This window comes from Anabrus simplex, chromosome 7, assembly GCF_040414725.1.
Source record: "Anabrus simplex isolate iqAnaSimp1 chromosome 7, ASM4041472v1, whole genome shotgun sequence".
Classification (NCBI taxonomy): Eukaryota; Metazoa; Arthropoda; class Insecta; order Orthoptera; family Tettigoniidae; genus Anabrus; species Anabrus simplex.
In genome coordinates this window covers 8,385,689-8,409,930 of record NC_090271.1, presented here as the reverse complement: position 1 = coordinate 8,409,930, position 24,242 = coordinate 8,385,689, and the positions used below count along the sequence as shown (strand labels likewise).

The 24,242-nt window shown below is 40.3% G+C and overlaps 1 protein-coding gene across 2 annotated transcripts in view; it reads right to left on the bottom strand.

The window, feature by feature from the left end:
- Positions 1 to 24,242, bottom strand: part of LOC136877206 (nuclear transcription factor Y subunit beta) — a 199,798-nt gene that overhangs the window by 20,688 nt on the left and 154,868 nt on the right. The window contains exon 5 of one of the 2 annotated variants that reach the window (XR_010860742.2): positions 10,527 to 10,635. Coding sequence is in view for 1 of the 2 variants with exons in the window: in XM_067151039.2 (XP_067007140.1) it covers positions 10,569 to 10,635 (67 nt within the window). In the remaining variant the exon portion in view is untranslated. The remainder of the gene's footprint in view (positions 1 to 10,526; positions 10,636 to 24,242) is intronic. The other variant, XM_067151039.2, reaches the window with a different exon arrangement.

Here is a 24,242-nt window from a genome sequence, read left to right as displayed (position 1 = left end):
GTGGCCTTTGAGAGGCTTAAAGTTTGAGAGCGAGTGGCTCTTTCTTGAAAATTGAGTGTTGTATGCCTCGAGGAGGCTTTTCTGTGTAATTTGGAGCAAGTGCTCCTGAGCATGAATGGGGTTTTCTGCCCCTCTGTTAAAACTTATTTTGGAGTAAGGTTGGGCTGCTTTCTGCCTTTCCGGTAGACAGTTCCTCATCGGCTTCATTCTCGACAACACAGTGCTTAGGGTCCGTCTTGGATCGAGATATTTCTAGAACCTCAAAGACCTTGAATGTTATGGTCCAAGAAAATTTGGTTCACCAGTCCACTTCGACCAAGTCGATCTACATTTTATAACATTAGCATAAATGACGGAGTATTACATTACGATCATTGCTTAACGACATTACATTACGAAATAAGAAATTTATTCAATCCAAAATCCACCGAAAATAGAGTGAACCTGCAATCGATTCTAAGAGGAACTGCTTTGCTCACTATATATCTTCACTGAAAAAGGGACCTCTACAATGGACAATTAATATTTTAAAGTTTAAAATATCAGCCGAATTTATCATTTTATTCGACTTGTTATTAAATAACCAAACTATATTAACGCAAGTTATAGAATTACTACAGACTTATAATGTAACTTATCTCCATACCTAGTACAAATAGGTCACTGTTTCCCATCTGACAGTAGGCGATTTCATTTTAATGCATGTCAATTTAGTACTATCGACCAAACAAATGTACTATTATCTTTAACGCCTAGGAGTTATAAAAGTTTTTAAAGATTGAAAATTGTTATCTGGATGCTCTTTTAACATTTGGTAATATTTAGAAAAACTGACAATAAGCTTTAACTTTAGTCAAATAATTGTATAAAGTCATAATATATCGCATAAAATATGCTACCAATTTTAATATAAGGTTTTATGGTGTACACCAAAAATTTTTTAATAGTCATTGTAAGAATATGTTCATTTTTATATATACATATATGTATGTTGTAAGTTATGTTAATATTGTACTTAGGCCTTGTCACTAAGTTTCCTATGGCTGATGATGGCATACAAATAATGCCGAAACCGGTCCCAATGTTTGAAAGGTAACAAATATGTGATGTGTTAATGACCTCACATTGTTTTTGTATTGAAAAGGTGGACATAACTATCCTCAATTTATAGTGTAGATTGCCCAAGAATTGTGAAGTCGGGGCGCGAAGCCCAAATCCGGTAAATATTGTAACTATACTTTGTTGCCTTACTACTCTGTACCTGCCATGCTTGTTATTTCTTTATTTTTAGAAGAAAATATAACCTTGTTAATTTTACATGCACTCTAATTTCGTAGCTTGAGACCCGTTCACACCCGCACCTTCTTTCACCTCTAACTACCGCAAAAACACGGTAACAATAATAATAATAATGTTATTTGTTTTACGTCCCACTAACTACTCTTTTATGGTTTTCAGAGACGCCGATGTGCCGGAATTTAGTCCCGCAGGAGTCCTTTTACGTGCCAGTAAATCTACCGACACGATGCTGACGTATTTGAGCACCCTGAAATACCACCGGACTGAGCCAGGATCGAACATGCCAAATTGGGGTCAGAAGGCCAGCGCCTTAACCGTCTGAGCCACTCAGCCCGGCCTTAAACATGTTAATAGATTATTTTAAAATATATGATACTGATTATCTGAAAATTATACTTTATTGTAAATTAAATTTTGTTTCCAGAGAGACCACACATTTTATCCGTTTGCCACTCATACCGCAATACTCACCTACAATAAGTCTGCACAGTTGGCAACACTGTTATCTACTAGGTTAACTGACTTTTGTTCTCATTGAACAAACTTGTTTTTGTTGTTAGCACTGCTCAGCACTTCCACCTTATTCTACAGACAAGGAAGCAAAAAGAGCCTCCAAGCGACAGTCTGAAACCTGGATTGCTTCATAAGACACAACAGCTTTCTCTAGAGTTAACGATCGTTCATTCAGACTTCAATCATCCCTTTCTTCTCCACCTTCCACCTAGCTGACTGTAGTGTGTTCTCAGTGAAAATATTAGTAAACTTTGTTTGTATTTAAATGGTTTCTATTGAGGAATTTTGCAACTACATCTGTTTGTAAATTATTTTTAATTTTTATTTGTAATAGCTGCAGTGGAAAAGTCAGATTCAAGGTACAAAGTTTTGGCCCTCTAAGGCAATCAAGTTGCGCAGGCCTGCTTTGAGAATAAAGTTTTTATTACATAATCTAACCTATCATTTAATAACATCAGAACAAGACCGCCAAGCAGAAGATGGACAACTAGGTTGGTAAATCAAACTATGTTGTTATGGAACACTTATATTTTCATCATGATTTAATAATAATGTTTTACATCCCCCTAATAATTTTTACGGTTTTGCTATTCCTTTTAGAATAGACAGACTATTTTAATTCATTCAGTATATTAGCATCAAGTCGGTCATCTGTTAAATACTGTGTGAAGTGTAGAGATATTACAATGCTATTTTGGCTGCCTGTCTCACTGAAATTATTTAATCATACAAGGGTACACAAAATCAGGACGATTTTTTTCTGAGTGTTGAATTACATTTTTAATAAAAATGTCAAGATACAAAGAACACTTTGTCGTTGCCAAGACAAAACTATGTGATAATATTTTTCGAGATATACTCATCCGCAGTACATACATTATGAAGAGTGAGAATGCCCTGACAATATTCACACAATATTGCACCTTAGATGACAGAACCTTACCGGCCAAAGTTCTAAGCTAAAATATTTCACAGAGGACATTTTGTCCCAGCAGTTGTGCAGAAAAGATCTGTTACAGAACATCTACAAGAGTGTAAGAAAAGGAAACATCATGGTGGAATGAGAAGGTGAAGGGAGCAGTGGGACAAAAGAAGAAAGCAAAATGGCAAAATGTTAAAGGTAAACCATGCAGTCAGAAGAATGAGAATGGGAAAAGCAGCTGGGATAGATGAAATAAGTGTGAAATGATAAGATAAAGACACAGCTGGACCTGTTGATCTATAATGGCTATATAGACTAGTAAAAAGTATATGAATATAGAAATGTGTGCCAGAAGAATGGGGAAAGTGAATAATAATACCAGTGTTTAAGAAGGGGGACAAGAAAGTTACAAAAAGAAAGACAATAGGGAAGAAAGATGGAGATGGAAGGATACGTAGAAGAGGAGCAAAATGGCTTTAGGAATGAGGCAGTTGATGAATGACACTGGGGGCACGGCAAAGATCTAGGTATGACATTTCTCTACATAGTAAAGACATATGATAGAATGGAAGATAGGAAACTTGATTGCTTGTGAAGAAGTCAAAGAAGGCATTTAGTGAAAGAGAGATGCTGATACTGTGGTGTGCAGAATGGACACTAAGGAAGAACAAGAATGACTTTATGTAGGAAATTGTGAAATGCAGTTCAAAATTCATTCTGGGGAAGATGGTGACCGAGTAGGGAAAACTGCGGACAGGAAGCAAAATAATGCAAAATGCAAGGATGGAAAGAATGCAAGAGATGAATGTACGGAATGTAATTTGGAAGGAGAAGGAACTGACAAATGCAGCAGAGATGATGATGATGATGATGATGATGATGCTTGTTGTTTAAAGGGGCCTAACATCGAAGGTCATCAGCCCCTAATGGAATGAGATAAACGACATGAGAGATGATATTAAAATTTTAAAAAACATATCCACTGACTAGAGTTTTAAAAAAATGATGGAGAAAAATGAGGGTGAGATTAAAACAATCAGTGGATCTAATACGCAATGCCTTATTTTCGAATAAAATAAGAGAATCTGCAGGAAAACAAAAGAATAAGGCATTGCCTGGTAGTACATAATTTACGAGAGACGTTAAAATAACACATTAAAATACGCAACACAAACTAAAATTAAGTCAATAGGATAAAAGCGAAAGTGACACAAAACACACTAGGACAAAGGACAGCATCACACACGAGAAAACAGTCCACTATCCCTCATAAAGCGGACGACGAGGTCTGCTGACTGCTCGTCATCACGCAAGATAAGGGAGATAGTACTCGGAAGGTTAAGACTACGGCGCAGATCGACCAGGTCCACACACTCCGTAAGGATGTGTACCACGGTAAGATGGTCGCCGCAGGTACACACCGGAGGGGGTTCTCCTTTCAAAAGATGCGAGTGAGTCAAGATACCGTGGCCGATCCGAAGACGACATAATACCACGGCTTCCCTCCGCGAAGCCCGAAGGGAAGTCCTCCATACCTTCGTTGTTCCTTTTATCGCTCTCAGCTTATTGGGAAGTGGAATGGCCTGCCACTCCATCTCCCAATGGGACATAACAAGATGTCGCAGCTGGGAGCGAATATCACTTACTGGAACCTGGAAAGGCAACGGGGGCAGTGTAACTGCCTCCTTGGCAGCCTGATCTACTAACTCGTTTCCCTCTATGCCCATGTGGCTTGGGAGCCACAGAAACGTGATTCTGGTGCCAGCATCCCAACACCCGGCCAGCAGGTCCTGGATTAGCTGCACCAGAGGGTGCCGAGGGAAACGGGTATCTATAGACTGGAGCGAACTCAAGGAGTCGGTACACAGAAGAAAGTGTCGGCGCTCATTGTACAGTGCGTACCGCAGAGCTTCATAGATAGCATAGAGCTCTGCTGTGTACACACTACAGGTTGCCGGAAGAGCAAAAAGGAACCTATCATTGTTAACAACGAACGCACAGCCCACCTTCGTATCTGTCCTTGAACCATCCGTGTAGACGACGACTGAACCTGGATAGCGGCCAACAACGGACAGGAAGAGCCTCCGATAAATCAAAGGGTCCGTGTTTTCCTTTGGGCCAGTGTGCAGATCCAGGATTACTTCAGGTCGTCGTACGACCCACGGAGGTACCCCACTTGGTTGTCTGACAAGGCAAGGAACCGAAGGTACGTCAAACAATTCGGAAATGCTATCCAAGCGTATCCCAACCGGCCGCGTCGCTCGAGGACGAGCAGCGTACAGCAAACGGTTGCCATTGTTGAACACGCAAGGATAGCTTGGATGAAGTGGCATCTGTCGCAAATTTGCAGCATATGTAAGTAGAAGTTGCTGGCGCCTCAGGTGTAAAGGCGGCACACCAGATTCAGCGAGTATGCTGGCAATTGGGCTTGTACGGAAAGCTCCCGTCGCCAACCTAACCCCGCTGTGGTGGATACTGTTCAGCTTCGCAAGAACGCTTGGTCTTGCGGAGCCATATGCTGCACTGCCGTAGTCTAACCGGGATAAAATGTGTGCCCGATAGAATCGCAGGAGCACCGTGCGGTCAGCCCCCCAAGAAGTGCTGCTAAGAAACTTAAGGATATTAAGCTTCCTAGTTCATCGCACTTTTAACTGCCGCACGTGTGGCTCCCACGATAATTTACTGTCAAAAAGGAGCCCAAGAAATCGGTAAGTGTCAACAACTGGAAGAACGACGTTGTCTAAATAAAGCTCAGGATGGGGGTGAAGAGTACGTTGACGACAAAAGTGGACAACGGAGGTCTTTGCGGCAGAAAACCGAAAGCCATGTTCTAAGGTCCACTGCTCCACCCTCCTAATAGCGTGTTGTAATTGTCGCTCTGCGACTGCCATATTACGCGAGCTATAGTGCAGAGCAAAATCGTCCACATATAGCGACGGTATAACTGCTGGACCAGCAGCAGCAACAATACCGTTGATGGCAATTGCGAACAGAGTGACACTAAGGACCGATCCCTGTGGGACTCCATTTTCTTGTACGTGGTATTGCGAATATGTCCTCCCTACTCGGACACGGAATAGACGGAGGGACAAGAAATTCGCAATAAACGCCGGCAAGTTACCTCGGAATCTCCATTGATGCAGGGCTGAAAGGATACCATATCGCCATGTGGTGTCATAAGCCTTCTCTAAGTCAAAGAAAACAGCCACCAAGTGCTGTTTGCGGAGAAACGCATCCTGAATAGAGCTTTCCAGCCGTACCAAGTGGTCAGTGGTGGATCGAGCGGCTCGAAATCCACATTGGTACTCGGACAAGAGTCCTTGTTTCTCCAGACACCACACAAGCCGGCGATTAACCATCCTCTCAAACAGCTTACACAGGCAGTTTGTAAGGCAAATCGGTCGGTAACTTCCTGCATACTTAGGATCTTTGTCAGGCTTGAGGACAGGAATAACTATGCCCTCTCGCCACTGAGACGGAAAATCACCCTCCATCCAGATTCGGTTGAACACACGAAGGAGATAGAGTAGACTATCATCACTAAGGTGTTTCAACATCTGGTTATGGATGTTGTCTGGTCCAGGAGACGTGTCCTTGCAAAGTGCTAGGGCGCTGCGGAGTTCCCACTCCGTAAAGGGCACGTTGTAGTCCTCTGAAGCTTGAGAGGCAAAACTAAGGTGAGAACGTTCCGCCTCCCGCTTCAGAGCGAGGAAATCAGGATGGTAATTCCCGGAGCCAGATACATCCGCGAAATGACTAGCGAGGTGGTCAGCAATCAGGAGGGGTTCAGTGATGATATTGCCTTCAATGGAAATTCCCGGTACAGAAGATGATCCTTGGATACCCGAAATACGTCGAAGCTTAGTCCACACCTGAGATGATGGAGTATGTGACGTCATAGACGACACATATCTCTCCCATGAAGCCTTCTTACTTTGGCGAATAAGAACTCGCGCCTTAGCGCGGAGTTTCTTAAATGTTACCAAGTTGGCCGCAGTGGGCTGTCTACAGTAATGTTTGTGAGCACGACGGCGTTCTTTGATAGCTGCTGCTATGTCTTCGTTCCACCAAGGAACGAGCTTTCGGCGAGGAGTCCCCGAGTAGAACGGAATGGACTCCTCAGCAGCAGCAAGAATAACCTGGGTGATGTAAGTTATTTCCTCGCCTACGGTCCGCCTGATTTTGTCGTTAAAGACAGCTAGTGATGTGTACTTTGGCCAATCAGCATGTTTAAAAATCCATCGAGGGGGAGCCTCGACGGAATTGTGGTTCAGCAAAGTAAGAATTATGGGAAAATGGTCACTGTCACAAAGATCGTCATGTGTGTTCCACCGAAACAGCGGAACCAACGTTCGGCTGCACAGACTTACGTCTATGCGAGAATAAGTGCCGTAACGTACACTGAAGTGTGTTGGTTCCCCTGTGTTCAAAATACATAAATCCAGCTCTGTTACTAATGTTTCCAGCTCTCTTCCCCGGGGGCAAGGCGACTCAGAGCCCCAGATGGGGTGATGGGCGTTGAAATCGCCCAACAAGAGGAAGGGAGGTGGAAGCTGATCTAGAAGATCAGTGACATCATTGATGTTAAGAGCCTCACCTGGTGGAAAATAAACATTACACACTGTAGTTATGACAGGCAGCGGTACGCGAACAGCTACTGCCTCCAGCGGGGTTCGTATTGGAACCTCCACGAACCTGCTACGCAGGCGTAGCAGGGGGAGAGGTGATACTCCCACGTGGCGCGTCCCAGGTGGCGGATAGGGGGGTCCTAACCGCCTTGCCGGCGGACTTGAGGGAAATGAAATACCTCTCGCGGACCAAACACGCTACCCCTTGCGGGTGGGGGACGCACATGTAGAATACACCCGCGGTATCCCCTGCCTGTCGTAAGAGGCGACAAAAAGGGGCGACCTTGGCGTGGACATGGATTGTGGTTTGGTATAATGTGTTGGACCTCCTGTGGATGGGAGAGGTTGAATACATCCATAGGTAATCCCTGCCTGTCGTAGAAGGCGACTTAAAGGGTTATGTGGCCATGGTCCCCTCTTTATTTTTTATTATTTTTCTGAGGGTCAGATGTAGACCACTCAAAATTTTGATGTGCGTGCTGCTCGGCGATGGAGCTCCTATGTGTGCGACTACGCTCAAAAGCCCGTGCCAGCAACCACCCAGGACGCGGCGGGTGGGAGTGTCATGTACCCGGGCAGTGGTATCCGCCTGACAACGCAGGTCCCCGCACAGCCGAATGCCAGAAGGACATATTATTATTAATTATTTTTATTTATTTTTTCTATATTTAGTGCTCTGTATACGCTATGGGGTACATGCTATTGCGGGTGACTGGAGGAAGGGAGTCCTAGTGCTCATTGCCTCAGTCATCCCGTATTAGGCATCGTTCAACATCGGACCCCGGGCAATACCTGCTATGACCAGGTGGGTATTGCCTTGGCTGCTTGGTTCGGCTACAGAGACCCCTGATCGGAGTGGGTGGCATTCGGGGAGGATACTTTCGGGATGGCGTCGAAACAACTTCCGCCAGCAACCTCGGGTAGTTCGCTACCCAAGTCTTTAACTTTGGATTCTCTAAGGGGGGCAACCCCTTGGGAACAGTCGCAGCGATTGAATTTGGGATCCAGCTTCCCTAGGTTCCTGGTTGCTACCAGAACCGATGGGCAGGACTTCAAGCTGGTTAAATCCATTCTATTCAGTAGGTACATCGAAGGTGTATATGGCGAACTTGCGGACCTGAAGAAAATGCGCAATGGTGGTTTGCTACTGAAGACGAGCACTGCGCTCCAGGCCGATCAATTGCTTAAGTGCGACCATTTTGGCGACATCCCCGTCAAAGTGGAAGAGTACAAAACATTGAATCTGGTTCGTGGAGTTATTTTCCACTGTGATCTCGTCCTGAACACTGACGATGAATTGATGGAAGACATGAAGCACCGTGGCGTGACCCACGTCCGGCGTATCACACGCAAAGTCAACGGTGAAGACGTTGCCACGGGTGCGTTCATAGTCTCCTTCAAATTGTCAGTGTTGCCCGAGAAAGTCAAGGTAAACAACCTATCGTTGCGATGTGAGGCCGTACATCCCGCCTCCTATGCGATGCTATCAATGCCAGAGATTCGGACACATGGTATCTCGTTGTTCGAATCCGTCAGTGTGTGGTACATGTGGGAAAGTAGCTCACGGCGCGGAGGAGTGTACACCTCCGTTCAAGTGCACTAACTGCTCTGGTCTTCATTCTCCTCGGGATCGGAATTGTCCGACCTATCTGAGCGAGAAGAAGATCCAGGAGATCAAGACCCTGGATGGTCTTTCCTACCAGGAAGCGCGCCGTAAGTTTAATTCTCTGAATGCACCGGCCAAGACACTTGACTTCAGCTTGATAGCACAGTCCCTGCCAGGTTCCTCATTTTCAACTGGAACACCTGCCCAGAAGATCGCTGCGCCCAAGCCAAAGAGAACCAGCTCGAAGGTGGGTCCGTCCCGGCCTTCGACCACCAACATACCTGTGCCGGCTAGGAAACCTACGCCGGCACAAAAGGGGAAGGAGACAACGTCTCCTTCCCTCCCGAGGTCGGCGACAGCCGAGCCCAAGCCGGCGGAGGCGGCATCGTCGACCAGGGCTGGGAAACCACCTCCCAGCCCGTCTCAACAAGAATCGACTGTGGGGAAGAAGAGCGACCTTAGCAGGCGTTCTTCCACTTCTCCTACGAATGGGGCTTCACGCCCTCCACCCGGAGGGCCTGATTCCATGCCAGCGGGTCTTCCTCCTAGAAGACCTGCGCGCTCCCCTCGTAAGAGGAAACCCCACCCCAAAACAACGTCGAAGAAATTGAAGGCATGCTTCACCTCGTCTAGTGGCGGGGAGATGCACGTGGAGCATGAATCTCCATCCTCGGATGGGGAGGTGAGTGTAGGTTAGGTTAGGTGGCATTACGCTGCTCCTAACCTAAACCACAATAGTCCACACTTACATTATGGCACTGTTACAATGGAATTGTAACGGTTATGATAGGCATCTTGCCGAGTTGCGCCAGCTCATTAGTGAGTATTCGGCGAGTATAGTCTGTATTCAGGAAACAAATTTCCGACCTGGTCATCATACGGTACTGAGAAATTTTCAACTATACTCGACAGAACGACATTATGCTCACCGGGCTTCCGGTGGCGTTGGCATTTTTGTCCGTTCTGATACCTACAGCAGCAGAGATGAGAAGAGTGGAGAGTAAAGTAGTAAAATTCAAGTCAGTGAAATGAAATTCCTCAGAAGTGTGATAGAAAGGACTGAGTGAGAAATGAAAATGTCAGGAAGGAAAGTGAAGTAGAAAAATTGTAAGACAAAATCGAGAAGAATAAATTAAGATAGTTCATAGTAGAGGCGGGAAGGAGGGAAAGGGAGCAAAATGGACAGACTTTATCAAGACCAGTAAAAGACAAAGAAACGTGGTGCAAGGTGGAGAAGTAGCAACCTGGCTGGAGCTGGATGTAATTGGAAGCTTGTCCCAGTAAACACCATCCATTATTGGCAATATCATGGAATGTTTTAGAGTATATTTTTACATCAATAAAATAGAGAATAAGTAGTTTCAGTCATCCGTATCCCCTACATAACCATGGCAAGGTAGAAAACATCACTTCACTGTACTGTTTAAGGACTATGCAGAAATTTTAAGATAATGGTTTCCAAACCAGGGCTCATGTCAACCACTGTAAAGAAAATATGAATTCTGCAATGTTAATGAAGAGAACATTGTTTTTTGTAAATTTCCTTTTCTGAACTAACCTCACATCTTTTCATTCCATTCAAGTAAGCAGTCATATTTACCAAAAGCTTCTTCAGGTATTTCCTCGTACATATCTGTTGCAGTGAGAGTCTTATCACCTTTCGTTGCCTGAAAAAGAGACAGAAAAGTAATACAGGATCAATGTTCTTCAAGGAGAATGGTACAACATTAAATAGCGAGCCACCAATGGTGAAAATTAAACTTTATAAAGTGCTGTTTAGTATTTAGTGCTGCATTCCATAAAAGCCGACATTGAGTTTTTATACAAGTAGTGTCTTGTTTTACAAAAATACTTTCATTAATGCTCTATGTACATTTGAGTCATAAGTGATTTGTTTTATGCACAATCTCACTGTGTTGGTTGCAGCAGATTTTGGAGCTCTACACCTCCCAGTAGAGCATCCCTACTAGCTCCAACAATCTTCAATTACCTTGGTCTAGAAAGAGCAGCGGCTGCTTGGCAGGCCAATGAGAGTGTCATAGATTCATTTATTCTACAGTTCTCTGTTTATAACATAGTGTTCCTTGTGGGAGGCATAAATATCTATTATGGCTCCCAATGAGATTAAAGAAATTCTAAATAAGAGCAGATGTGTGTCAGTGAATATCTACCAACAGATATCAAAATTGTGGAAGAAGACACGCAGGAAGACCTGGTATAAACACTCGTTCTGTGCTATTCATAATGCTTATGTAAAAAAAAGCTTGGAAGCTGCATGTAGGGAGCCTGACAGATGTGCAAAGACGCTCGGCAATAGCTGAATGACAAGTCTGCACGAAAGAAGAAACTGAAAAGTGGCTATGATTATGAGCATTTGTCCTCTTCTCCAACGAAAAATGTACTGATCTAAAATGAGGTCATAAGGAAAAACCATGTCAAGGAACAGATTTGACACTGCATTAAAATGAATTTCCATAATAATGAGCCAACCATTGTTGAGCCATGCTTGAAAAAAAAAAAAAAAAACACCCACTTGCTTACCCTACTTAACACTAAGTACAAAAATTATCTTGTGTGCGATGAGTTGCTAGTTACTGATGGGTCAATAGTGCCAAGGGACAGTTGCTGTTTGGACAATACCTCCCAGGAAAATCCCATAAATATGAATTAAACATTGTCATCAAGTGTAGTTTTCCATCAAATCCATGTAAAACTGGCTAAGGTTCTACTCAACAATAAAAGCTGTACTTGTGAGATTCTGCAGTGTAAAAAAAAAAGAATCGACTGTTCTTTCAATTTATTTTGCTGAATTATATCAAAGTTTTGGAATAAAAAAATATGAAAAGTACTCTGTAGGCTCGGTTGTCATGTCAAAATATGAATGTAAAATTGGAGCTTGATTAATATTATACATATCGGAATGGTACTTGAAGGTCCTGGGTCTAACTTACACAAGTTAGCTATTCCATTCTCTGTGGCTCCTTCAATGAGAAAACTCATCACTTCGGACTCTTCAGACGAAAAGTCACTTTCATCTACATCCGTACTGTCCAAAACTGAAGCAATCTATTGCTCACCGACTCTCTTCTTACTAACCATATTGCAAAATAGCTATATAAATTGCAAAAAGCCGGTCTCAAAACTCGTGACGCATGCTCGACTGACCAAAATAGCCTCTCATAGCTTGTAAAAAACTAGGAGGGAGATAACACAACTCTATTTGAGGATTCCTCCTTCAGCCAGACCTGTGTCATTTACTGCCACCTGTTGATTTTAATTACTACGTGCCCTGGTGACGCTGGATCTCTGACCATTTAATATATCAAATTCTGCTCACAGGCAACCTTGCGTGGGATTTAATTCTGCTCTCTAAGAGTTAAGAGTTTTTTTCCCACCGATATTAAAACATTTAATTCACCACTTTCTGGGTTATTGCGTGTATCTATTAGATTCGTAAGTTTTGGGGTTTCATTTTTTAATTTAAGTGTTCATGCTGAGAGAGTTGTAGCTTTTAGTTTTATAATTGTAGTATTAAGTTCAATGTTATTTTAACATATAGTGCGACTGAAAGTGTGTTCGAACCACGTAAAAGCAGTGGCCTCAATCCATTTCCACACAAAAAGACAGCAAATTTTGGGCAAGGAAAAGCAATTTCTGGTCAAGTACAAGAAATAGTGTGCACGCTTAGGGTGGAACTTCGAGATCAAGAGACAGAATGGGGGCACTGGTAGGTGTTAATAAAAAAAAAAGGCTCCTCATAAAAGAAGTATGAATACTGTTATAAATATAAGAAAGCAGAAGAAAAAGGAATAAAGGAAATTCAATTATTATTATTATTTATTATTATGCGTGAATGGTATTATGCGGAACACACGAAGCTTTATTTATGATTTTGTTTGCGGAGGATCCAGGATGCTTTCATCTGTTGACTAATGATCCTCTTCCTTTCTTCTGTCCACTTGCTACCTGCTCTTTTTGGTACTTCATTCTCTGGAGTAACTTCCCACTTTCTATATATATATTTCGATTCAAAATTTCTTCAGGTTGAATTTGTGCGTTCTTCATGTCCTCTTTTGTTTGTTGTATCCAAGGAAAATTCTTTAGTTTATCAACTCTTTCAAGAACTTGGTAGGTTAGTCTGGTTTCTGGAAGCCTCTTAACATGTCCATAAAATTTTAGCCTTCTTTTCCTGAGGTCTGCCGCAATATTAGATAATTTTTCTGTGGATTTCCAGGTTTGGAGGCGGTACTCTTCTTCCATGTGTCTTGGTCCTAAAATTTTCCTCATGATTTTTCGCTCTTCTTTTAAGATATTTTCCAGCTCGCCCTTTCTATGAAGCGTTAAAGTTTCCCCTGCATATAAAGCCTCAGGTTTGATTACAGTATTATAATGTTTAATCTTAATGAGGAGAGACATAAATTTTTTGTTGTAGATTACTCTTGTTCTCCCATATGCCCTTCTGAGTTTTTGGACACTGTTGTTTTGGGCTGTTTTCTCTTGTCCGGTTGGTTCGAGGATTTTGCCCAGGTATTTGAAGTGAGAGACTCTGTTGATTTGTACGTATTTTGTAGTGAGACTAACAATGTCTAGTTTTGCACAGAAAAATTCAGTTTTCTGGAAGGAGATATGGAGTCCGACCTTTCTGGCACATTCTTGGAGAATTTCAACTTGCTTTATTGCTGTGACTTCATCGCTGGACAAAAGGCTAAGCGTGGAATTTCAAGCTTGTTTTTTTGTGTCCCAATGTTTACTGGGTTCCAGCTATTTTGTGCTTTTAGTTCTTTTTCACATTCCTTCATCACCTTATCTACGACGAGGTTGAGGAGGAGGGGTGACAGTCCATCTCTTTGCTGGACACCAGTTTTTATCAGGAATTCGTCTGAGATTTCTCTCATGAATTTCACTCTTGACTTTGTGTCAGTGAGGGTCTGTTTGGTCAAGTTTAGCGTTTTGGAGTCTAGTCTCTGTTCTTTCAGGATGCTGAACAGAGATTGAAGATCAATTGAATCATAAGCCTTCTTGAAATCTACGAAGGTACAGATGATTGGAAGGTTTCTGAGGGCCCTGAATTTTAGAGCGGTTTTGAGGTTGAAAATCTGTTCAGTGCACGATCTGTGAGGGCGGAACCCAGCTTGATATTCACCAATCTTATGCTCGAGTTGTTCTTGTATTCTTTTCAACAGGCATTCAGAGAAAATTTTGTAGCCGACTTCAAGGAGGGAGATTCCCCTATAGTTGTTGACATCAGTTTTATCTCCTTTTTTTGTGAAGTCGATGAATCAAGGCACATTTCCAGTCCTCTGAGAGTTTTTCATTTTTCCAGATTTTCTGTATGATTTCTGTAAGTTCCTTGACTGAATCTGGACCAAGATTCTTAAGGAATTCTGCAACAATCGCATCTCTTCCTGAGGTTCTGTTGTTCTTTAGTCGTTTAATGTGGCTCTGAATTTCTTCCTGGTTTGGAGGAGGTAATTCTGGGTGAGTGAAACTGGATGCTTCTTCACGAAATCTTTCAGTGGGTTTGGGGCAGTTAAGAAGTTCTGAGAAGTACCGTGCAAGTTCTCGGCAGTTTTCTTTATTAGTAAGCGCCAATTTTCCGTCTTGTTTCCTGAAACATAAGTTCTGTGGAATGTGTCCTCAGATTTTTTCTGTGAATGTTCTGTAGAAATCCCTTGTGTTGTGGTTTCTAAAGTTTTCTTCACTTGAGTCTAGTTGTTCTTTCACGTGCTTTCTTTTTTATTGCCTGATGGTTTTGGATACTTGTTTTCTGGTCTCATAAAATTCTCGTTGAGTTTTCTAGGATTTTCTATTGTTGTATTTCTGAAATGCAGATTTTCTTACCTCTAGGGCTTGGTTGCATGTTAGTTTCACCAAGGGTGCTTTGTATTCCTTTTTAAGGGTTCCATTTCTCATGCCTTCGGTATGATTCTGGTGTGGAATTCTTCCCATGTTTTCGCTGGTTGAGTTTCCCATGCTTCTTTTAGATCCGTAACAGGAATCCTTTTTATGTCAAATTTCTGTTGTTGGATTTTCTTGGGGTGGTATTTTCTTGGGGTAAATTTTACTTTAACTCTTGTGAGATAGTGATCAGAGTCGATGTTTGCTCCTCTTCTCACTTGTACATCGTGTACCTCTTTCTGTAGCGGATATGAGATAGCTACATGATCAATCTGAAATTCTCCAACGGATTTAATGGGGGGACCTCCAGGTTTTTTGTTTCTTGGGATGCTTCCTGAGGGATATGGACATGAATTTAAGGTTGTACTGTTGACATAGTTCAATGAGTCTTGAACCATTTTTGTTGGTAAATTTGTGCGCCGGGTAGAGTCCGATAGTTTTGCTGTGTTCCTTTTCTTGGCCGATTTATGCATTGAATTACATAAAATCAGCTTCATGGTCCATATCACACTTCAATAGATTCACAATTATTTATTTATTTATTTTCCACCTAGTCGATACAATGATTGCTTAATGCAATTTAATGGTTAAAAGTGGTACATGTTTTGTATATTATTATCAACATCTTATAAGGACACTTCCTTTAAATCATTACTTTGTCAATTTATATATTTTTCAGCTAAACAGTGTTATGTGGCTGAAGATGTTGATAATATACGAAACATGTACCACTTTTAACCATTAAATTGCATTAAGCAATCATTGTATCGACTAGGTGGAAAATAAATAAATACTTAATTGTGAATCTTTTGTGCACTGAAATCGCTTAAGAGGATTTTGACATCATCCTTTGGAATTTTTGACATTACCTTTTCAAGTTTGTTCCAAAATTTGTCCATGTTTTGGGGATTCTTCTTTTTGAACTTGGAAGGATGATGATGATGATGATTATGACATAACCTCTCCTGCCCAAATGCCAACCTCACCTTCCCGAGATGAAAAAACCTGTTCCCAGCCCTGTTGACAGAGTCACGGCGGTATAACCGTTACATCCATTATGGAGGAAATACTGTGATTTCAGCTAGTCCATTAGCTGAGAGGTGGCAGCCCCACCAATGGTCTTATTTCCTTCAGGCTAGCAACCCGTCGGAAGGACATTTGATTGCTTTCAAGTCTTGCAAAAAGTAAAATGCAAGACCGTAACGGGTCACATGGCCCAATACTTGGAAGGAAGATGATGATGATGATGATGATGATGATGATGTGCATTTATTAATGTATATTTTTTATTGGCACACTGAAACCTCATGGTCATTAGGTGATTGTTGATGGAATTAACTTCTTGGATCGAGTTCAGTATACTTTTATGTACTACGAAGCTCATACCAAATAAAGGAGTCCAATTTAGAATCTTTTGAATATACGATAATTTCCATAATCCAAGGTGGCATTATCAGTAAATTGAGTTTCCTGCAGGACACGATGAGAATTTTTTGCCGATCAAGTTCTGTGACTAAATTTAGTAATTTTCCTGGTTGAATCGAAGTGTTGATATTGAATGAACCAATGTATGTGGGGGTTTTGTGGGATAGTTTACGAGAGAGAGCTCCGACTCTCTCCCATGTTTTCGTGGTTGTGCAGGCTCCCCAGAATCCGAAAGCCTGGTAGCGGTCTCAATGCGACGGGTGGATTGGGTACCACATGGGGTAATGTTGTTACTACACTTATGAATCATGTTTGGCTTGTAATAGGAGATCCAGCAGTGCTGGGTGCTTAGAACCAGGGATTGTTAGTTCCCGGAGCTTGGTATTGCCGCTGCAACCACAAGGTGTCAGACGCGGACCAGGAAGCCGGTGGATACCACTCAGACGCACCTGTATTTTAAACAGGCTTTTTATTACTATCCCAAAAAGCAAAGGTGTCTCTCCGCCAGTTCCCCCGTACCAATGATCTTCATCTCCGCCTTCACTGCTGTTGAGGTCTTCATTTGTAACCCTGAGCTGGGACCCTTACCAGATGATACACCGGGTCAGTGTGTCTGGGACTCACATAGGCAGGGGCGCCACTCCCTGGACAGGGCTGCCTCCGAAGAGGGTCCCTACCTGCTACCTTATTATTATTATTATTATTATTATTGGAAATATCTAGAATGTCCCATTTGTCTACAGTCGGATATAAAGTGAGCGAATCTTCGTAGCAACTTTTTATGATGGATGTCCTTCCTGATGTCAACCTTATCAGAGGAGTTAAAGAGATGACGTGAAATATGACAGTACGAAGAGAGAGGGTGAAACCCAGTGCTGGCACACAGCCTTCTCCTGTCAAATAGCACCAAGGGATCTGCTCAGGCTTAACATCTCCACATGACACACGAATCACCATCAATAGTGTCATATGCCCTCACTCCATAACAATGCAGAGAGGTTTGGATTTATTGCAGGCTTCTGACATGCAATCTAGTGATTAGAAATTGTATACCACCACCACCACCTCCCCTATCCTGCTGGCCAATGTTCTATTGGTGAATGTTTTTTCAACCAAAGGGACTCAAACTAGCTAACCATGGTGTCAGACCACATAGACTTCAAGCCTCAACGATCATGGTCACCAGGTGAGTTCAGGGATGTCTAGAATATACAGTTAAAATTACACTCTGCAACATTGCACACATTTAGATCAAATACTTGTTGACCGGAGTGTATTTTAAATGGCCTGTCACAATTGAGAGGCACATCCACCTGTTAAGCATGAAATGATGAGTGCCTTGAAAGAGTTCATCGTACAGGAAAATGCGCACAGTGGGTTTTGCCCACATTCACACTTGATCCTGTCAGCTATGGTCACTCTTGATCTGCGTACACCTGATCAACATATGAGGGGCGATCAATTATAAACGGGATTTTATTTTTTATTCAAATTAATTTATTGAAAAACACAATAATAATTATAAAATTAATGTCATAATGGTCCACCTTTTCAATAATATAATATGCAATATTATTGAATTACATTACTAATTTAGGGACTAGTTTCGGCCTTGGCTGGCCATCTTCTGCCTTAATCTAATACATCTAATAACTAAACAATTTAACCACACACTATTGACATGAAAACTAATGTACAAACACACAATTAACATTAAAATCTGGGATGAACTACAGTAAGTATAAAATATGAAAAATAAATTAGGCTCTAAATTCTTAGCATCTGGAGTATGTTCATCATCCAGATTCTTTCTTGTATTGATATTCATAGAATTGTTAGTTCCATCACTGTTAATTATTACAATTTCAATTGGAACACGGGAACTCGTAAATGATGATTCTGTAGACAGATCATCAATCACCAAATCTACTTAAGTGGTGTTAGCAGTATGCAAGCCACTGGACGCCACTGTAAATAACCACCAGCTGACGCAGAACTGCTAGATGGTTTCCATATCGACCAACGTAAATAAAATTAAATGTTCCCATTGTGCTTGTTAAAATCATGCCGAAATGCTGTTGGACATTGTCAGGACGACACATGAAGATATGGTTAAAACTGACACATTCTTAATTTGTAGTTGGTATAAATGCGCAATTCATTGCGGTATCCATGGAGTTACAATAGAGTAAAATAATATATTATTATTGGTCCACCTTTTCAATACAAAATGAAAATTACATAGGGACTAGTTTCGACCTAGTAATAGGTCATCATCAGCCTGAAGTAAATTAAAGCGTAAATATCGAAGAAAACATAAACAATGTAAACACAAGTACAGTCTTTTTAAAGGTACATACCATGTGGGAAGTTGAGTAGAGATATATTAAAAATAATAACTCTTCCAACTGACGAAGCACTGAGCGGAAGTTATGTAAAGTTCGGTGCGCCGTATATTATAAAAGACCACTGTGCAATAAATGATGTAATAAAGAAGAATAGTAGGTTGAATGCTGGCTTCTTCTTAGCTGTTGTATATTCGAAGAAGATTACGTCGTATTTTATAAGGTATTGATAGACGTCAAAATACATGGATGTTGGAAAGGCTCTTCAGTTTTATGGAACAAGGCAATTGTTGCGCGTGGAGGCTTAGGAAACCAGAGAAGCGCTATATTATGTTAAAAAATAGAGATCCTTAAAAAAGTCCCGTGCGTCGTATAAACTGTGGAAATGGAAATCGAAAAAACTTGGTTCTTAAGCGATAATGTTGTTCATTCAGAGATCAATTGAAAATAAAGAATCGTAACATTGTCTTCTCAAGATGTTTATAAACTAGAATTAATAGACTATGCGAAGTATGATACTAGGAGAAAGCTCTTCTGCTTCTGGAATCTTGAAGGACGATGGATGTTTCACGAGGTGGAATAACATATATGGAGTTAACCTGAATAAATGATGGATAAAATTAGATAAAATTTATGAATAGGAGAGAGAGAGCGTGTTAGCCAAATGGCACAGGTTATACGAGACTTATCTCTTGTTGCAGCATGTGGTGCGTGGTGCATTGTTGTGTGCCTTATACTAACGGTTGTGAGATTCAAAGGAAAAGGAAGGGGCGGGGGGAAGGAGAGAGGGGGTGGGGCAAGGGGAGAGGTCGCGGAAAGGAGAGCAGGATGGAGGGGAAGGGGGAAATTAAGGCGGGGCTGAAGGATGTGGGGAAAAGAGATGGCTGCTGAGAAAAGGTGCTGTGAATATTATGAAAAACTGAATTATGACTTGTTGGTTTGATGTTTCTAAAAATGGGAATTAGAAGGTCAAATAGGACATTTGGCTTTTCTGAAATGTCATTAAGATTCGGGTTAAAATATTGATTTATACTGTGCCCATTGCATTTTCTGACATGTTCCAAAATGGCGTATTTAACTTATTGTTTTGTTCCAAAATGGCGTCAAAGTGGAGGTATGGATCACACAGGCCAGAATTATATAAAGTGAACTATAATTTAAAAGTTCACAGGAGGCCAAGATCGAGTAAAGAGCGCACAATTTCAAAGGCTGTGAATAGAGAACATAAAAATATCAAGTGGATTGTTTGAAAAGAAACAAGTAAATATTAATATATTATTACTACACTTAGTAATCTGCCGAGATACTGGATGGACACGAATCATTTGAGCTGCGTCGGAAAAGAATATATTAGCCAAGAAAAACAAAATACTCAGATATTACTCGTTCTAAACGAAAAAATACGGCGTGATACACAGTATACAGCACAAAAGAAAGGAATTGCTGAGTGAAATAAGGAAATCTGAATTAAATACGTTCAGCAACTGAACATGGAGCGATACGATTTATTAAGAACAGAGATTGGAGGACAGAAAAATAAAACCAAGAATCATTTCCAAGAAGCGAAATTAAGAGATTCTTAAGCCTTCAAGAACTGAATTATCATTTAAAATTATATAAAGTATATACTAGCAGATACCCGTGGCTTCGGTCGCGTGGATTTCATCATCTGATAAAAGTAATCGTTCCTTGGTACTGTACTAAGATATTTTCTGAAAATCCATGAAGTATAAACTCACAGAAGAATTGAGTTGCATTTACCCCAGAAAGTCTTTATACACCACGTTTGTTCTAATGCCTATTTCCACGTCAGTAACATTCATTTCTTGAGATATAAGTATCCCGATAAAAATAATTCAACCCTTTTATCAGTCCTACCCCCCACCCCCAATCCACCTAAGTAGATTTTATGAAAAAAAAACCTCTTTATTTTTAAAGGAGATTCCAAATACCAATTTTTATGTTTATAACATCTTCAGTTTTTGAGATGCAAGTATCCTCATAAAAAATAATTCAACTAATGTCTCAATTATTCCCCACTATGTGGATTTTCAGAAAACAAAAGAATCGTGTTCTTTATTTTTAAAGGAGATTCCAAATACCAATTCACACGTCTGCAACACCTTTAATTTTTGAAATATAAGTATCCTCATACAAAGAATTCAACTTATCTTTTAATTCTTTCACCCCCGTAAGTAGATTTTCCGAAAACAAAAAATATGTATTTCTTTAGTTTTAAAAGAGACTCCAACTACCAATTTTCACGTCTGTAAAATCTTCACTTTTTGAGAGAATTCCACTCCCTTTTCAGTCTTTTTTACCCCCCACCCCCTCTCAAATGTTTTTTCCAGAAAAAAATATGTTTTTTATTTTTTAAAGAGATTAAAAATACCAATTTTCACGTCTATAACATGTTAAGTGTTGAGACGTGCTATCGATACGCTCATTTTAAAAATTCATCTCCTTTTTCAGTTCCCCTTAAGCGGATTATCCAAAAACAAATCATCTGTGCTTCTTTACTTTCACAGGACATTCCAAATACCAATTTTTACGTGTGTAAAATGTTACCTTTCTGAGAAATACTGTAGATATATATAATCTTTTAAAAAAACTCACCCCCTTTGTCAATGCTGTTCACCCCTATTACACTGGATTTTCCAAAAATATAAAATGTGTATTTTTAAAAAAAGATTCCAAATACCAATTTTAACATCTGTAACATCTTCAGTTTTTCAGATATAAGTATCCTCGTAAAAAGTATTCAACCTCTTTTCACCGCACTCCCCTTAAAAGGAATTTCTGGAAACAATCCAAAATTTCATTTCTTTATGTCTCCTCAGCGATGGTGAATGAGTCAGTCAGTCATTTTATATACTCTACGATCCCGCCTGTATGTGTGTCTTACCCTACAATTTTCTTTCCCAAACAGTAAGTCATAATATGTTTACCATACCGATTGGGAACAAACTTTGACATAAACGGCATTCAGAGTGTCACAGTTCATCTCATCTACCCCAAAGATTGTGAATTCGTTACTAATATAGTCATTTTCGGATTTTTCACCCCCTTCCTTTAGAGGTGCTAGGAGTTTCTTGTCCCTACAGTAATTTTTCCAGATAGTAAGTTATATGAGTATCAAATTTGGTTGAGAGCTATGCTGGAACATACACACATTCACCTTAATCTCTGTGCCATGGGGACATAACTTGGACTTTTCATTTTTATATAATTTATTACATAGAAGATAAAATTGGAAATAAGTTTTAAGAAACACATCATAACCTTCACATACTGCTGGGTATGCAACCCGCTGATCGGACTTGTCTTGCGGTTTGCTTATCTTCCCCTATTTTATTTTTCACCCCTTAGTGCATAACTACCAATCAGATTTTGTTCAAACCATTTCATAATCCCTCTCAGATGTAATAAGAACAAACTGAGAAAATTTCAGCAAAATCAGTGCAGTAGTTTTTGAGTCTAATAGCTTTAAATATACCAACATCCAATTTTATGATAAAAAATAAGGCAAAGATAAAATCGAACATACACCGAACCCAGTGTCAAATATTTGGCAAAAGTCAGATCAATAAGCAAAATACAAGAGTACTGACGAGATATTTTGATTTTTAAGAAGCTCTAAAATGAACTCATCCAGACGCTTATATCAGAGTAGATGGTTTCTGCTATATTAAAATACAGCTGCGTTGTAAGGAAATATTCATAGCAAATATCATACAGAAGTAATATATGAACTGAAAGATGAGATGAGCGTGTAGCTGTGTAGAATAACATAGATGTCAGAGATAATATTGAGCTATCATATTAAAATTGAGAGGAGTCACTTAGTTAACTTGTCAATTAAAATAAGGCTTCATGTAAAGTCAAACATGGAATGAGAGGATGAAATTATGGCTAACTAGTTGAGATTATTTTTACTTTTGAAAGATACTTAAACGTAAACATAGTAAGACTAGGATGGTAGGTGCCAAAATTGTAAGTGGCAACAGAGATTAGTAACCTTAGCATGTCATTCAGCAAAAACAACGAAGACGAAGCAATATTTATAAAACAATTTGGATTGAGTGACTTGAAAGGAAATATTTAAAAGAGAATCATTTTATATATTAATCAGTGATATGATTGATTTTATTTAAAAAAAAAATTATTATTATTGAAATAAAGTTATTGATTAACTAAATATTTAAATATCAAATGGAGATGCGTAACAAGATGTTAGCTCATGTCAGGATTGTAATTCAATTTTTTTTTTTATTAAGCCAGCGCTGACATAATTGAAATGCATTTGCTGGCGGGACCTAGTGTTTACAGTGCACTATGTCTTCTGGTATGGGCTAGAACATTGATCTGTCTCAGTCTCATCCTTGGCTTTGACAATATGAAAGTGACTGAGGTATGAGCGATGCTAGTAACGCTAATCCTTATGCAACCAGTCCCTGCTATGAATGGTGTGAAAATGTTGCTCATAGGGTCGGTCGGTGCATGCATTTCAGCGGGCTTGGCAGACTGATATGTAATAGCAACGATGGCTCGGTGAGGAAAGCAACGGGAAACTACCTCACTCCCCATTTCCCTAGTACGCCTCTTTAGTGATGCCTAGGCCATCTATGACAGCTGATGGCAGAGCTGTTGAGGATCCCACCAGCGGCATTGCTGACGGACTGAATATACATGCATAGTGTTAATTTATTGGATGGATATTTAAATAAGTTACTTCCTCTTTTCTTCAGAAATGAATTAGATTAATAAATTTCCTATTATAGATTTTTATATGTGTAAGTGATTTATAGATAATTATCATAGAAAAACTTCGTCTTAAGTTGATTTATTGCGATTTCTCATGGCACTTGCGTTGGTGAAACATGCGGTAAGATGGAGACGTTCATCCAAAACTGAATTATTTCGCACACGGTCGAATCTCTCTTTTCCGAGTTATTTTATTAAGATTTACCCAGAGAGATTAACGAGCTGTCGGAGCATTTTTATGTGTGTCGTACCTGGACGCAGGATGGGCGCAATACATATGAAGCAGCTTTCAGTAATGTTAAGGAGGGGTCCTTTGTTGATGATTTTGAGAATTTCCATATGTTGTTTTATGTCTATGAATTTGTGATTATAGTCATGTATATGCTGTCCTACAGCTGAAAATTTATTGTATTTCAAGGCATTGACGTGTTCCGAGTACCTTATATTAAAATTCCTCCCGGTCTGTCCGACATAAGAAGAATTACAACTGTTGCAAATAATCCTGTATACTCAAGATTTTGAAAAACTATTGAAGTTGTTTATCAATGTGGCATAATGTAAGACTTGTGCATTCCTATTGTTAGTTTTGAAAGCTACAGTACTTTTACATCATGCTTTTTAAAGATGTTGTGACTGTAAATTTGTTCGTTGAACGTAAAGATAGAAAGGGAGGAGTTGTTTCGTTTATCTTTTTTCAAAGTGGTAGAGGGGCAATAATGATATTTATTGATAATTTTTTCAACAGAGAAACTGTTGTATCCATTAGATTTAGCTATATTACGAATGGTGTTGAACTCATTTTTGAGGTCTCTTTTAGACATTGGAACAATGAAGGCTCGGTA